This window comes from Biomphalaria glabrata, chromosome 6 (assembly GCF_947242115.1).
Source record: "Biomphalaria glabrata chromosome 6, xgBioGlab47.1, whole genome shotgun sequence".
Taxonomy (NCBI): Eukaryota; Metazoa; Mollusca; class Gastropoda; family Planorbidae; genus Biomphalaria; species Biomphalaria glabrata.
Genome location: NC_074716.1, coordinates 7831485 through 7848397, shown reverse-complemented (window position 1 = coordinate 7848397; position 16913 = coordinate 7831485). Strand labels below are relative to the sequence as shown.

General features: G+C 37.6%; 1 protein-coding gene across 1 annotated transcript in view; it reads left to right on the top strand.

Moving 5' to 3' along the window:
• The window catches only part of LOC106051715 (uncharacterized), a 37610-nt gene continuing 20697 nt past the window's right edge, over window positions 1–16913 (top strand). The window contains exons 1-10 of the mRNA XM_056032142.1: window positions 1–218; window positions 3188–3367; window positions 6490–6698; window positions 6976–7168; window positions 7803–7934; window positions 9980–10101; window positions 11720–11887; window positions 11971–12124; window positions 13224–13372; window positions 15234–15411. Of these exons, the coding sequence (XP_055888117.1) occupies window positions 3244–3367; window positions 6490–6698; window positions 6976–7168; window positions 7803–7934; window positions 9980–10101; window positions 11720–11887; window positions 11971–12124; window positions 13224–13372; window positions 15234–15411 (1429 nt within the window). The 5' untranslated portion in view covers window positions 1–218; window positions 3188–3243. The remainder of the gene's footprint in view (window positions 219–3187; window positions 3368–6489; window positions 6699–6975; window positions 7169–7802; window positions 7935–9979; window positions 10102–11719; window positions 11888–11970; window positions 12125–13223; window positions 13373–15233; window positions 15412–16913) is intronic.

Here is a 16913-nt window from a genome sequence, read left to right as displayed (position 1 = left end):
CGTGCCCTGTCCTTGACTTTCTTGGAACATGCGCACATGTGTAATGAATGCATGTTACGCTCTGTACTGTTGATGTGTTTATTCACATCAATTTAGTGACGGTATTTGAAAACTCTAGATCTACTAACTGACGGAAGTACCAAAGCGGTCCTCAAAAGAAAAGTGACACCCGACGTGAGTGCTATGCTACGTAGTCAGACGTAGATCTTTCTATCAAGGTAGGAAGAAAGCTACTTTCTTCAAGCCACAAGGACTATAAAATAAAATGTTACAGATTGATATTAACGCAATGTGGTTGCATTAGGCCTATATTCACAATGGGTCTCAAGTGTTGCATTATTTCACTAGAGATTATTATTGTGAGTGAGAGTTTATTTATAATCGTGTATACGATTAATATATTAGTTCCCTTACATGGAAATGTAACAAGTGCATCTCTAGGGTGGCTGAGCGGTAAAGCGCCTGGCTTTCGAACCGGGGTCCCGGCTTCGAGTCCTGGTGAAGACTGATATCTTTAATTTCTTTGGGCGTCTATGTGTCCACCCAGCTCTAATGGGTACCTGACATCAGGCGGTTGGTCGTTGTGTGTTGAAATCCTGGCGAAGACTCGGATTTTTTATTTTGGGATCCTGACATTACGAGGTTGATTGTTTGGCCGGCCACATGACACCCTCGTCAACCATCATCTTCCTCTTTGATCGCAATGTCCGAAAGGGGGAACTTTTAATTACATTTCGAACACGTAATATACTGTATATTGTTAAGGCCTCCACGTGGTGTTGATTCTTGACAATATGTCTAGTGTAGATCTGTCTGGAAGTAACGCTGAACTCAACTAATTCAGTAACACCGGCGAAAGGCCGAAACAATCAAATATGTAGTCGACGCTGATGTTGTTCTATAAAGATATTTAATAATCAAGAAGGGAATCGTCCGATGTCAGCTATGTCCGTAAATCCGTATCTATTCTATTGTACTCAAGTCTACTACTCTACAAGAAGCGTCTTCCTTTTAGCGTCGCTTAGAGCGTTCTTGTTTTTTAAAGATCTGTCACGTCACTTGTCGCTAATTAAAACTTTCCCCTTATTCCCGAAACAAATAACTAATTCCTAATCATGTCATAACAATATAAAATAATATACTGTATTGTTACGATCTTTCCTACTATCCAGGTTCTCTGCTAACTGCACCACACGACACAACGAGCTTAAAGAACCTCACAACTCAGGGCTCCAAAGTATCAGTCATTTTGCAAATACATCACAATTGGCAACAACATTAACGCTGTCTTTACAAAAATCTAGTCTTGCTCCGCCTGACTTCACACACCGTGCTGGTTCTCGCCTCGTACTGGTCACATAGCGAGGTAACGTGAAGTCCCGTCTTTCTGACACACTCGCTCTTATATAGTGTCTCTACTGGCCTTCTAGAATCGGGTGGAACGTTCTTGACCACTCAGAATGATCACAATCGCCGTGACTTGCGTGCGTAATATTTACACACAGGTCGTTGCCGAACTGGCGTGTACTGTCACTGGTCACAGTTGACCGCTCGTCCTGCGCTGGACTGGGGCGATTTGGGAAGGCTAAGAACACACACAGCACTACCCCCATCTGTGTCACCACCAGGTTTACAACAGTATGTATAATAATAACTTGTCCCCGGACGTCTTGACCAAATCTTGCTTCCGGAAAAGGATGGGCTTTAGGGCGAGAGAGTGAGGTCGACGTGTTGCGCGAATCCTCCTCACTTTAATCCAAATTCCAGCGCAAGTCACTTGTCATCCCCCCCCCCCCCAACGCAAAGCCCTCAGCCCCCTGGATGACAAAGTGGTCATCATCGAACCACGATGGACGAACTATATAATAATAATAATAATAATAATAAGGCTTGTCTTCGAGCTCGAAGATTAGTCAGGAATGCAGTATTTCCCGTGGCTGCGCAGCCCCAGCTGTGACCTACATATATACCATCATCTTCCTCTTTGATCGCACGCTCTGAAAGGGGGAACTTTTAATTGAATTTCTAACACGTAATAACTGTATATAAAATAATATACAGTATGTATAATAATAATAATAATAATAATAAGGTTGTCTTCGAGCCCGAAGATTAGTGAGGAGTTCAGGTTTTCCCGTGGCTGCTTAGCCCCAGCTGTGACCTACATGGGTGGCTGCCTGGTCGTGCGGTTTGCACGCTGGACTGTCGTTCGGACTTATCGATGGTCCCGGGTTCAAACCCTGCCCGCTCCCATCCCCCGTCGTCCTGCGGGAGGTTTGGACTAGGAAGTAATTATCTTCAACTCTGAAGGAACATCCGAAATAAGTAAAACATTTTTACAAAAAACATTGTTTTACAAACATATTTTGCCACATCAAGGGCAAGCATAACCATTGTCCGCAGGTGGTCGATTTAGATTTTCTTTTCGCCGTCTGCGTTTGGTCTCAAAATGTGTATCCCGCGGCCTTCGTGAGTGACCTCCAGCTGTCTCGTTCTGAGGCCGCATGCAACCAGGTGCTCTCTTCAATGTCAGCTAAGGAAAGTTGACGCCTAAGCTGGTCTCTGTATGTATACCTATATAGAATATAATATTATATTTGTAACTTATCAAAACCAGTTTTGTCAAGGAAAAAAAACGTAAACAGAACAGGCCGTATGTATGTATTCTTAGAACACAATGAGTATATATTCATTTATTTATTTATATACATCGATCCCCCTCTCTCTCTCTTTTTCTCTCTCCTCCATCCTTTCTCTCCCTCTCTCTCTCTCTCTCTCTCTCTCTCTTTTATCTCCATACTTTTTGTCCCCTTCTCTCTCTCTCTCTCTCTCTCTCTCTCTCTCTCTTACCCTTTATAATATGGACTTACCTAGACTTAGGACTTAGGTCCTCCCGCGCCGTTCGGCGCATTGGGCAGCAAGCTGTCTCCACAAAGATCTGTCACTGGCAATGTCTGAAGCCTCCTCCCATCTGGTGTCCACTGTTCTGAGGTCCTCCATGAAGGTGTGGCGCCAAGTAATACGAGGACGTCACTGTTTGCGCTTTCCTCCATGTCATCGCAACTCTTAATATGGAAGTAGGACTTTTTTTTTCGAATTTATTACTAATGTACATCATTAATCAATAATCAAAATATTATTTATATTTAGACATTTTTTTTCAACATATTGCTATAAATAATCTCAGCTGATTCAGGGGGGAATAATCTCAGCTGATCTGCGACAGTTCCAGAGGGGAAAAAAATGAGCTACTTGCCAGTGTTGATTGCCATAGCTGTGGCTGTACTTGTCAAAGTTTTGTACTTGGACCAAGGGAGCTCAATACGTTTGACGGAGAAATTTAACCAGACATACGATTATATTGTCGGTAAGCAATCTTTTGTGGTGAATGCGTTCTATTGAATGAGTTATCGACCCTACTTGCTACTTTAGAGCTTGTCCTTACAGTGTGTTAACATCAGTCTGTGCGCGGTGTGTTTGACCTTTGAACCGATACATTCATAATGATCATTCATCATTCAAGCCATGTAAGATGGACTTTTTTTTAGAGATTTATGGCTAATTTAAATATTTATATATCAGTACATCACAGAAGCTCCGAGCATAAATATTTGTTTTTTAATTTACACAAAAGAAACAATTCCAAGGCGACACTTTTCTTTTTTTCTTTCCAATGGTGACAAATAATTTTGCATTAGAAAGAAAGTGAGAAACAAAGAAAGAAACTACATAAAAACTGTCCCCCCCCCCCCACTTAGATTTGTTGCCTTGGTTCCATCATACGCTTTAAATGTACATCAAAGTGTTTCTTATCTTATATATACGAGAAGTGTTTCGGACACCCCCTCCCAAAAAAATAAAGTTGCTCAATTCTGAATCTATATTTGAGATCTCGAGCCTCCATGATGGGAGCCTACTTATAAAAATAGAAGGTTTTATTGTCTTCAAAAAAAGTCTATAGTTAAATATTTTTATCGAATGACCCAATTCTCTTCACAAGACTTATCTGTTACATTTCTATATAAAATTAATTAATTATGACTAATTGATTAATTGATTTTTTTTTATTGATTTATGTGTCATCATCATCAACATCATTATCATCAACATCTTTCCTTTGAGTTCCTCATGGAACATAGAGTCTCAGTAAAAACACGCCACTCTCCACGGTCTCTTGCTAGTTTTTTAATATCTTCCCAGCTCTTTTCGGTCCTCTCTGATTCATCTAGTATACTTCGTCGCCATGTTCTTTTTGGTCTTTCTCTGCGTCTGCTGCCCTTGGGGTTCCACTCTAAGGCCTGTCTAGCTCTGCAGTTGGTATCTTTTTCTAAAGGTGTGACCAATCCATCTCCACTTTCTCTCTAAGATCTGCACTTCTATATTTTCCTGTCCGACCATCTCCCACAGGTTGGTGTTTTCTACTTTGTCGTACCAGTGTATTCTAAAGATATTTCTCAGACATCTGTTAATGAAGGTCTGCACTTCTTTGTTGTTGCTTCAATCTGTTGTCATCGACAATGAATATTCGTGCAAAGTTTCAACTTGATCAGAGAATGGGAAGTGGAGGAAATAATGTGTACAAGATTCCATCTAGATAGAGTGAGTTGCTATAACATTTCTCACTAAAAACTAAAAAGATTGAGGAATTTAAAGAGCCAGTGATGACTTGGCCACGATCTGTATAGTAAGCTGTCAAGGTGGGGTTACAAGTCTATCTAGGGCAGGGCCGGTCCTAACAGTTGCGGGGCCCTATGCGAAACTGATTGCGCGGGGCCTATTCCGAGTTGGAATAACGATAATAAGTTAAAATTAAGATTTTGTATTAGAAAAAAAAATAGACTTTCAATTTTATTCATTCTTTACTAAGTACAAAATTGCAATCAAATTAAATTTACTTTAGGAACCTTGCAACCTATAACATATTTATATGCCAGTGACTATAAAAGTAAATAAAGTATTGGAACTTCCGATTAAGATGAAAATTCGCCCGATTATTACATTTTATTATATGAAAGCTAACAATGATTTTTTTATTTTATCGATTGGCGTTTTCCGCAATGAATGAAACCCACAAATGACAATTTAGTATATTTTTCAGGAGATTTTAATAAATTTAGGAGATTTCCAGGAATTTTTCGCATATATTTTGCAATATAATGATTACACCTAGAATTAGAGCGGGGCTATAATTTGGCCGTGGCTGGTCTGCCCGGACACCCCTGACAGTTTATTAATTAATATGTAGATAATTATGCACAACAAGTAATACTGATAAGTTAACCCATATCAGTTAACAACAAGAGTTGAAGTACAACAGTTTAATGAATAGATGATGTAATATGACATGAATGATGAATAGGTACCAATAGTAATTACAAGGTCAAGTACAGGTTATGCAAATTACTCAGAATAAATGTAGCACACCTTAAGCTCAGTGCCACAGTTCAATCAGGGCTCGCGAAGCCCACAGCTCAATGCCATGGATGATAACCAAGTAAGGTCCAAACCATAATAAATTCTTTGGGTCTCAAACGCGTGTGACGGAATGTTCTGCGATCCCAATTGTTGGTGATAGTTTTGCTCCAGGGCAAAGGCAGTATTGTCACAATTATAGTGCTGTATCCCAGGTACCAGACTGAGTAGGCATTTTAGTTTTAATGTAAAAATTAAATTGCGCCAACTTGGAAAAAGTGAAATTGGCTTACAAATATTAATCCTGTACAAATAAATATGTTTGCTTTTGGAAGATTATCCCAGTTTTTTCTTTTAAAAAGTCTTGCAGATTAATTGGTTTAAAGGAAAAAAAATCGATGGTAGTGTACATTGATCAAGTTGAGATGCTTCCTTCATCTGTTGTTGTTGTTAACCCCCTTTTCTCCAACTATCCACAAGCTAGAATGAAACAAGCAGCTCCAGGCTCAAGTCACAATAATATTGATAAATCGAGGCTTAAACCACAATAATATTGATAAATCGAGGCTCAGACCACAATAATATTGATAAATCGAGGCTTAAACCACAATAATATTTATAAATCGAGGCTCAGGCCACAATAATATTGATAAATCGAGGCTTAAACCACAATAATATTGATAAATCGAGGCTCAAACCACAATAATATTGATAAATCGAGGCTCGAACCACTATAATATTGATAAATCGAGGCTTAAACCACAATAATATTGATAAGTCGAGGCCCAAACCACAATAATATTGATAAATCGGGCTCGAACCACTATAATATTGACCCCAAATTCTAGTACGATTGTAATTGGATATTTGGAATACGGTGACAGGGCTCGAACGCATGTCCTTCGTTTTGATCATCGTAAATTGTAATCTGGCAGCTGTGCACATATTCTGCTAATTGCTTTCACAAAAATGTACGCAATCTTTTGGAAAGACGCCCGACTTCTTATTTTTACAAATGTATCAACACACTGAGCCCTTTAACAAAATAGCCACATGGAAGTTGATTTTGTCTACTAGTTGGAGCCGGCTCTGCTGGATGTGTGGTGGCCAATCGTCTGTCCGAGGATCCTCAGGTCACGGTGCTCTTGCTTGAGGCAGGGGAAGATGACTGGGAGAAGGAAAGTATTAAGATTCCAGGCCTGGCGGCAACAACGTGGAGAACAAACATGGACTGGGGCTACTACACTGAGCCACAGCCTGGTCTTATGAAGGGATTTAAATTTAAGGTTGGCGAAATTGTGAATACTGATTTTTTTTCTATCTTTTTTTCTTTCATTCTTTATTCATTTCATTGTTTCTGTGTTTCTTACTTGCTTAATTTCTTCGCCTCCCCCTTTATATTTTAGTCTTTCTTTCCTTTTTTCTTCCTTTCTTTGAGTCTTTCTATTTTACCCCCATTCTTTCTTTATTCTTTTCGTTCTATTCCTTTAAACATTTTCTCTTTGTTTTATCTCAGAAAAAAATGCTCGCAATATTCAGTCTTAGTTTTTAATTTTCTTTTAGTCCTCCTACTGGCCCAGAGGCAAAGTCCTGGGTGGAACCAGCAGCATTAATGGAATGCAATACGTAAGGGCCTCCAGACACGACTATGACAGGTGGGCGAAGTATACCAACTCTGAAGGCTGGGACTACCATCACGTGCTGCCCTACTTTAAGAAGTTGGAGGACACACAAATTGAAGGCATCCAGAATTCAGGTGGATATATTCTTTTTTGAAATAACGTCTGTATTATGTAGGAAGAATAGTTTCTTTGCCTTTAATAGCGTTTAAAGAACTTTGAATGAAGAATGATAATTAATAGATACTCAATCACATTCATAACAGATGTTGCAGCAATATTAGAAATACCCGTGTTTTATAAGATAGATAAGAAAAGAGAAATATTATGTAAGGCTTATAATATATCTCCATTCATGGGAGAAGATGTGTAGGTTTAGATCTTTTCACTTATGAGAGAGATATATGGTCTCAGTCAGACGCGAAACGTCTATGGATCATCTTATGGAAACGAGGCGATTGCTTGGGCATCAACTATGGTCGCAGCGATCAGGCTTAGATATCGCGACTTTGGTAGAAATTATCCAGACATGAATGTGTTTTAATATCTACACCTATTCGAGAAGCTAAGCTGAGATAAAGCTTTATTATTTTCTTCCATGAGAGACTATATAGAAAAGGTGAAATCAATCTCTTATACGTAAATTGGAGACAATAAATTGTCTATATATGTCTCACGCGTATTTATATCTTCTGACTAACTAGGATTGTGAATTTATCAATTAGAAACGCTATAAAGACTTGTTTAATGTCTAAAATTTAACCATTTCAGTTTTCCGAGGTCAAGGAGGCCCAGTTCCTGTCAACAAAATCAAATCCCAGCCAGTGGTGCAGAAAATCATTGAAGCAGCTCAGAAAACTGGCTACCCGCTAAATGAAGATTACAATGGCAAAACATTAGAAGGTAGCAATGTTTGTGTGTGTGTGCGCATGTTTGTGTGCATGCTTAGGAACGTTTGATTTGTAAAAATGCTCACTTAATGGTCATTATAGTGCTTTCTAAAGTGTACTATTGTGTACTATATAGTGTATTATAGTGTACACATGTTTCTCAAAAAACTAATGCTTATTTCTAAGAAACGCAGCCTAAAAAAATAATCATTCAGACAAAAAGATAAAGGCATATTTCTTATTCAATATACTAGGACTAATTCACTCAAGTGCCTCTTATTCCCTAGTATGAACAAAGCGTGGAATGGGTTGCCTGAATCAGCCAGTAAAACCAACGACTTAGCAGTTTAAACCTCTAATAAACATGCATGACTAGATTGACACATGTATATGTGTAGGACGTCATTATCGTCTTTGTTTGAAGTAACGTCTGTAACTTATAAGATAAGATTAACTATTTCACCCTGTCTTCTTCACCTTCATCTATCCTTTAGCCTGTTGGACTGTTGGGGCATCACACAAGATCGGTTGACCGACTTTCTCCATTCCTCTCTGTCTTTTGCCTTGGATAGAAACTCTTTCAATGTTGTCTCCCCATCGCTTCCTTTTTCCTGGTACTGTTCCCCAAAGGAGGTCTTTACGAGCCCTGAGGACCTTGTGACATGGCCATAATGACCTATATGTCTCAGTTGTACGTACGTCTTCAGATCGTGTATGTCTCATGTCTTAATGACCTACATGTCTCATTTAATTTTATGTACGTGTTCAGGTCATGTATGTCTCATGTCTTTATGACCTACATGTCTCACTTAATCGTATGTACGTGTTTAGGTCATGTATGTCTCATGTCTTTATGACCTATATGTCTCCGTTGTATGTACGTCTTTAATCATGTATGTCTCATGTCTTAATGACCCATATGTCTCACTTTTAATGCATAAGACTATATTTAGGAAAAACAAAATAAAGAGAACTCTAATGTATAACCACACTCAAGCTGTTAGCTAGGATCTTCTGTTTAGAAAAAATGTCTGAAATATCATATAAGTGCCATACAAGGTTCTAACATGTTCCATTCATTAAACAGACTTGTCGTAACTTAGTAGTTTAAATTATTATTTAACATAAGCATCTAGATTAACACAACACACACATATGTCTTCAAAGATAGCTTACCATGGCTTTAGCTCGTCGAGATGCGAAAAAATTATTCAGGTGGCAACTGAGTTTGCGTAGTCATGTCAAACACTGCATCATCCTTAATCTTCGGAATTGAAGACATTTCCATTATTAGTAGTAGTTGTGACATGCAAAAACTAAACTACTTCCACATGACATGTCTAAGAAAAATACTGAATGTCTAATGGCAAGACAAAATACCAGATACTGAAGTCCTTCGAAGAGCGGGTCTGTAAAGCATGCACACAATCCTGATGCAGTCCCAGCTACGAAGGGCAGGGCACGTATGCAGTATGGAAGACCGCCGCATCCCCAAACGATGGCCTATTAAGGGAAGGAAATCGCTCACAAGGCGGACAAAGAAAACGCTTCAGGGACACCCTCAAAGCTTCTTTGAAAGCGTTCAGCATAAACACAGCCACCTGGGAGATAGAAGCGCATGACAGAGCATCATGGCGTCGCGCTGTAAAAACTGGCGCACAATTTGCTGAGGAAAAGAGAACAGCGCTGGCTGAAGAGAAACGCCAGAGAAGAAAAGCAAGGCCATAACACTAGCTCCAGCTGGAAAAAACCTGCCCAGTGTGCAGGCGAACATTCAGGGCTCATATAGGTCTCACCAGCCACATGAGAAGGCACAAAACACTAGTTCAAAGCCCTTTGCCCCCCTGGATGACAAAAGTGGTCATCATCGAACCACGATGGACGAACTATAGTAGTTGTGACATAAGGGAAAAAAATAAAACTTAATGCCAATTGTCTATACACCGTAAAATGTAAACATTATAGACCTACGCACAATTCACCATATTCACTAATACCCAGGATACATATGCAGGTCATTAAGGGATCGTTATTGTTAATATTCATTCATTCAATCAGGTGTTGCTCACTCTCAAGTGAACGCTAAGGACGATGAACGATGGAGTTCTAGCAGATCCTACATTCACCCGATACTCAACAGACCAAACTTACATGTTGCTGTCAACTCATTAGTTCAGAAGGTAAGACGTGAATTTCTGAATGTTTCATTTTAAGACTGCTCAAATAGGTAACAAGAAAAACAAAAAAAAAAAAAGTTTCTAAACAAACAAAGCTTATATTAAGCTTACTTGTATCAATTAGTTTGGAGCAGTCATGTAAATAAATTCGAAATAGATCTAGACTAACAAAAAAAAAAAGCATTTATAAAAATAAAACAAAAGGGGGAAAACGCCCTCAATTCGAACTCATGGCTCAAGCTTTCTCAGGCTTCTCAAGCCAACACGCTAACCACTCTGCTAGTGGAGAGCTTATAAACATGGAAGATTGTATCTATCATTTCTATAGTCTCGTCCTATTTTTCATGTTGTGTTCGCTAAGTCTCAGACGACGATGTCAAGTACCAATTCTTTCCCTTGTTTGAAATGCCAAACAAAATAATTAATTACTAATAATTAATTAAAGGAAACAGCACTCACAATATTTATGGACTTCTCTCCTCTTAGTTCTTCGCAAACGCGTTCACTTCTCGAAGTTCTCTTGGACCGTATATTCCATGCTTCTGATTATATCTAGAGCTTGGTTTTACTCTGATATAGATCTAGATGAAACATAATCAGGCTAGTCACTTTACAATGTGGGTTTTTAGAAAGACTGGAGAGTTTCCATAACGACTTTAAATATGACCAGTCTGTCACCAATTCTGTGCATATAATCTATTATTTCATTGTTTTATACACTATTTAGATAAAGACACAGAATGAGTATCTAAAATAGTATTGCTTGTAAACTGGATACACTGTATCAACCTTCTTCTTCTTAGTTCTCATTTTTATGCTGCACTGTTCCGATGACTAGACCAATATGTGAGATAAACTGTGCAGTGGTTTCCAAATCAGGGAGCTCTCCATATAGTTTTCTTTCTATTGGGGTGTTTTGGGGCCAGTGTCTTGTACGAGTCTCTTGGTAAAGAGAGCAGTTTTGTAGGACATGGTCAGCATTCTCTGGTGACACTCCAGATGGGCAGATTTTATTGGTTCCAATTTTGAACTTCCGGTGCATATGTTGTCTCATTCTGTTGTGTCCGGTCCTGAGTCGAAAGATTAGACGTTGATCTTGTCGGGATAGCTTATAGTAAGCATCATCTTTCTTGTGATTTGGATGAGAGCTTTTCCATTTCTCAACCTATTATTAGCTTATTATTAGTGGATATAGGAAATATCATGGTATTTTTATGCATAAATATGAGCACCTTTCTAAGAAAGATTTTGAATTTACTTATAGTCAGTGATGAATTCTAATAAACCACGTAATGTGTTACAACATAATGTAGAGTAATACAAGAACTAGAAGTTCTTTGTATAACTATTTTGTAATAGTTTTGGGCAGTTTAAAAACGCATTGCACTATTAACTTGTTTATAGAAACTTTACAAAGTCCTATGTATTATTTATTTACTTAACCCTTAAATTGCTGAGCTGTTTTAGAATGAGTGCAAACAAAATGGAATTGCAATTCTGATGTTTAGAGGCTATACTACCACACGCGTTTTAAGGGTTAAAAAACAACACATTATAGCCCACATTCGATTCTTTATAATATTTTACTTAAATGTAACGCTAACAAATGTGATGAAAACAGATTGTTCTAAAAGACAAGAAAGCCGTTGGGGTTGAAGTGATCAAAGACAACAGAAAGTTTACAATTGGTGTCAGAAGAGAAGTCATATTGTCTGCTGGAGCTATCGGATCTCCCCAGATTTTGATGTTGTCTGGAGTTGGGCCAAAGAAACATTTGGAGGAGTTAAAGGTAATTATAGAACAAATAACAAAATAGCTTAAATGTTAACCTACATTTGAACTATAAATGATAATATATTATCTTGATTTTAGATCCCTGTAGTGGCTGATCTACCTGTTGGTGAGAACCTTCAGGACCATGTCTCCTTTGATATAAGTATCACGATTCGAGAACCATTGACGATTCCGTACAATATTTTGGAGAAATGGCAATGGACGTATCTCCAGTATAAGATTTTTGGAACAGGTTGGTTAAAGTTTAGAAGTTTGTTTTTACAAAGCTTATATCAACTCACTCTGTCTTGTCTGGTAAAAAGTTTGTTCACGTTATTTCTCCGACACCCAAACTAGGATCAAGCTGAAACTTTGCAAAAATATTTCTTTTACCCGACAACACAAGAAATAATAATAACAAAGAAACAATTAACCAATTATTTAATATTTTGTTTGGTACATTGAACAAGGGAAAGAAATTGTACTTGACCGAAGACGTGGTCTAAGCTGAATTAGTCCCTTTATAGGTTGCCGCTCTAAATTGACACAAACAATATATAACTATACATACAATCTTATCTGGTAACACCTTCAGTAAAATCACTAAATTTAGAAAGCCTTCAGGATAGAAGACTTAAAAGTAAAGTAACAATTATACATAAAACACTGAACCATAATCTTCAAATACAGAAACAAAATTTAAAAATACTCAGAAAGACACAAAGATAATGGCATGCTCTTCGTTCCATATGCTAGGACAAATTTGTACAAACACTCCTTCTTCCCTAGTGCTATTAGAGCATGGAACTGATTGCCCAAGCTAGCCAGGAAAACCAGTGACTTGGCAGAATGTAGGTCATTGGTTAATATGCATGACTAAATGCCTGACGCGTAGGACGTAATCATCTTCTTTTTTGAAGTAACGTCTGTATTAAATAAGATAAGATAAGATAGTCGTACCTCACTAGCAGAGTGCTTAGCACTTTAAAAAAAGGTAAAAGCCACCCTGAGATCTCTTTCTTCCTCCACCACCCCCCTCCCACTTTCCCAACTGGTCCAGATAAGTGATAGGATCATAGCGTAGTGAGAAAGCTAAAAGCACGAAATAGCGCTAAACAAAAACAATTAGTATAATATTATTAATCGCACAGATTTATTACTGTTGGTCAAGATCTATTACACATTCAATTACATGATTGATTCAAACTAGTTCGTATTCTTATAAGCTTTTTTTTTTTTTTAAAAAGTATTTTGTGTTTTACCTGTTTATCCATTTCAATAAGTTATCATATAGTATATTCATACACAGGTCAATGTATCAGTTAGACAAGCTATGCTATAATTTCTGCCAGGTTTTCTCACATCTGCCTACCAATTAGAAGTATTGGCTTTTAAAAGTACCACACCAGAAACAAAGAAGAAAGATTGGCCTGATTTGGAACTTCACTTTTTGACATTTCTACCTCGACCAGATCTTGACGGCTATGGATACTCAGATGAGGTGATGTTCCTCTCTCTTTGCCCCCCCTCTCTCTCTCTCTGTCCCCTGGGAGGGTACTGGGCTTTATCCGGGAGGTGGGGCTATCTACGAAGATCTGATTTATGAGTTTGTGGACATGTACTATTTACATTAGATTTTTACCAAATAATTAAATTTTTACTACCTTTACTATTTTAACTGTGAATAGACCTTGTTTTTAATGATATGACTGTATAGAATCTGGCCCTTGTTGTTTAGAGAGAGAGTAGTCCTTAAGGGACTGCAGGCACGACATGGCCTAAACTGTGCCGATGTGCCTAAAACCAAAATCAAATCAAATCAATCTCTCTCTCTGTCTCTCTCTCCTATATCTGCAATCCCCCTTTCTTTCACATTTCGAATCTTTCTCTCTCTCTCTCTCTACTTTTTTTTTTACCCAATCAAAAATGCTAGAAAAAAAAAAACAACAACACAAATGTTGATATTCTTTTTATCTTATTAATCTTATTAATCTCTTTTAAACTATAACCGCCAAATTAATCCAACTAGAATAATTACATGATCGAAATTCATATAAAGAAATGGCTGTTTTTATCTAGTGTGGCGTTATCCTTTCTTTTCTTTAAACTACTTTAAAGTATTCATCAAAACATTGGCACCTTACAACACCAAAGCAACGTTCCAGTGCAGACCTTGCGATCTATAGGTCAGATGTTTCTGTGGCCCACTGGTAACGAGGGTGTCATGTCCCCAGAACAACGACCAACCGCTTTTACTTTTTCCCCGACTAATGCCAGGTACCCATTAAAGAAAAGGAGATGCGAAAGTAACTAAAAAAATCTGGCTTGAAATTCCAGGAAGATTTATCCATTACCTTCAGTTTTTTTTTTATTTTTATTTTTACAAAGCTTCTATCAAGTCACTCTGTTGGTTTGTCAGGTAAAAAGTGTGTACACGTTATTGCTCCCACAACCATTCTCGGATCAAGTTGAAACTTCGCACAATTATTCATTGGCATACACAAGAATGGCTCAATTTAAAAAATGTAACCAATTAGTCAATTAATTACTGGTAATTAATTATTTTGTTTGATCAGTATGACTAAATTTGTTGGGTTTAGTCCCATTAAATAATTGTTAGTGCTATTTCACCCTAACGTACTCGCCGATCTCCTCTTCTTATTTTAAAATACAGACGTTACTTCAAAAAAGATGATTGCGCCCTACATTTAGTCATGCATGTTAACCAATGACTTAAATTCTGCAAAGTCACTGGTTTTCCTGGCTAGCTCAGGCAAGCTATTCCGTGATCTAATAGCACTAGGGAAGAACGATCGTTTGTACAAATTTGTCCTAGCATATGGAACGAGGAATGTGCCTTTATCTATCAAGTTGATCTTTTAAACAATTATTTATTTTACCTAACAAAACATGAATCAATACACACAAAAAAACAACAACAATTAGTCAAGTAATTATTGGTAATTTATTATTTTGTTTGATATCGAATAAGGTAAATAACTTGTACATTATTGATAAATATAGTTTTAATCACGGAGTTCTTAACCTTTAGATAAGCTTTGTTTTTTTAAAAGGATTTTTCATATTTTGCTTATCCTATAGTGGTAGACTCATCCTACATCTTTAGTTTGACCAGATCACACAGCAAAGTTACTGACTAAGAATGTCTTACTAAGAAAGAGAAAGATAGTACTATTATTAGTCATGGCACATCTCAAATGAGTTTTAGGATGGAGGATAATGTGGGTTGTATATACGGAAGGGAGGGTCCCTCCCCCGGCGGCAATGAGACACGCTACTTCTCTGCCACCTTTCACGTGTTCAAGCTAACAACTAATGTCTCCTTTCCTACAACTCCCTAGGTCAAGGCCGACATAGCGGGCAGAAGCTCTTCAGTTTATGGAATACGTTGCTTGCCAACTTTACTGCGACCTGAAAGTCGAGGCAGGCTGACCTTGAAATCGAGCGATCCATTCGATTATCCCGCCATTTTCGCCAACTATTTATTTGAGCCTGAGGATGTGGCTCTTCTAATTAGAGGTACACTTGATAAGTCTTAGAATTTGAAGTTGATTGCTTCTATGCTGTTTAATTGAATTTAGTTGTTGATCTATATCAGGACCGGATTGAAGTATTTGGAGCTCCAAGTGCAGGATGTTTGTGGAGGCCCCTACAATTTTTCAAAAGCTTTAATATGGATCCACTTATGCATGAAAATACTTCTAAAAGCATGCTATATTTAAGAAGAATGAATTGCGTTTTCCGATAATTTAATCTAACTTTCCTTTTAAAAAATATTTAATATTCATATTTTAGTTTTAGTTTTTTTAGTTGGTAGCGGTATTTACTTATTCCGAACATGCTTCAAATGTACATTTCTTAATCACGACATTTTTGCCAGCCTTAGAAATATGAAAAAAAAAAAAAACAACAACAAAAATTGAAAGTTTCTGACCCGTCAAAATTTGGATATATTTTTATCTCTTTTGTCGAGACCCCTTTTTTGTGGAGGCCTCAGGACTGTAGCATCCCTCCTTCCCTTAGGCCTTAGCTCTATACCTAATACAGCTTACAGTAACAACTGACTTGGTGATATACTAGTTTTTAGTACAAAGTTTTATCAAGAAACTAAACTTCTTGATTGAAATACTGTTCTATTTGAGATTGTTATTTTGTTTCGTCATGTCTTGAGTATGTTGTGTTGATCTTTATTCTGACTTTGACTTCGTTTATAACGCCTTCTCTTTATCAGTTGCCAGTTTGGGTTTTCTGGCTAACATTTTGTCTCTGTTCTTACATTTTTAAACGTGCCAATGTTTCTTATGTTTGGATACACTCAATACCCATACAAATCTCTGAACATGGAAGGACACATAAGTACATTAGTGTACAGTATGGACTCAGTAACCTAACAAAAAACAAAGTTAAGTACACTTCCCTTTCAGACTTTTGATCTAAAAGGCAGATGATGTAAGGATACTTTTTACGGCGCGACTTTGCAAAATCTGTTAACATACGGAATAACAAAGCAGCGCTTCATTTAAACTGTTGCACTGCCTAAAAAAACATGATAAGAAGGGCATCAAAAATCACACGCACAACATTACCATATTTGAATGAACTTTATGAACAGAAATGTCAAAGAAAAATATGAAAATCTTGGAAGACAACAGCCACCTGCTCCATCATAAATACGTCAGGTCATCGCGAAGTGGGCGACTACTGTCAATCAAAACAAGAACAGAGCGATACAAAAAATCGTTCGTACCTCACTCGATCAGACTATATCAACGCCACTCGTTGATCAGGAAACATGAAAAGGGCCAAGATGCATGTGTAGTCACTGAATGAACTGTTTATGTTGTGTCTGTTCTATTTATGTGTATGTTTCTGTTGTGTTGTCTTTATATGAGCAAAGAATCCTTGTAATCACAACAAATTTCCATAAAGATCAATACAGCAATCTTAGTCTTAGTTTCTGTGGCCTATGGTTAACGAGGGTGTCATGTGGTCAGTACAACGACCTTTACTTTTCCCCGACT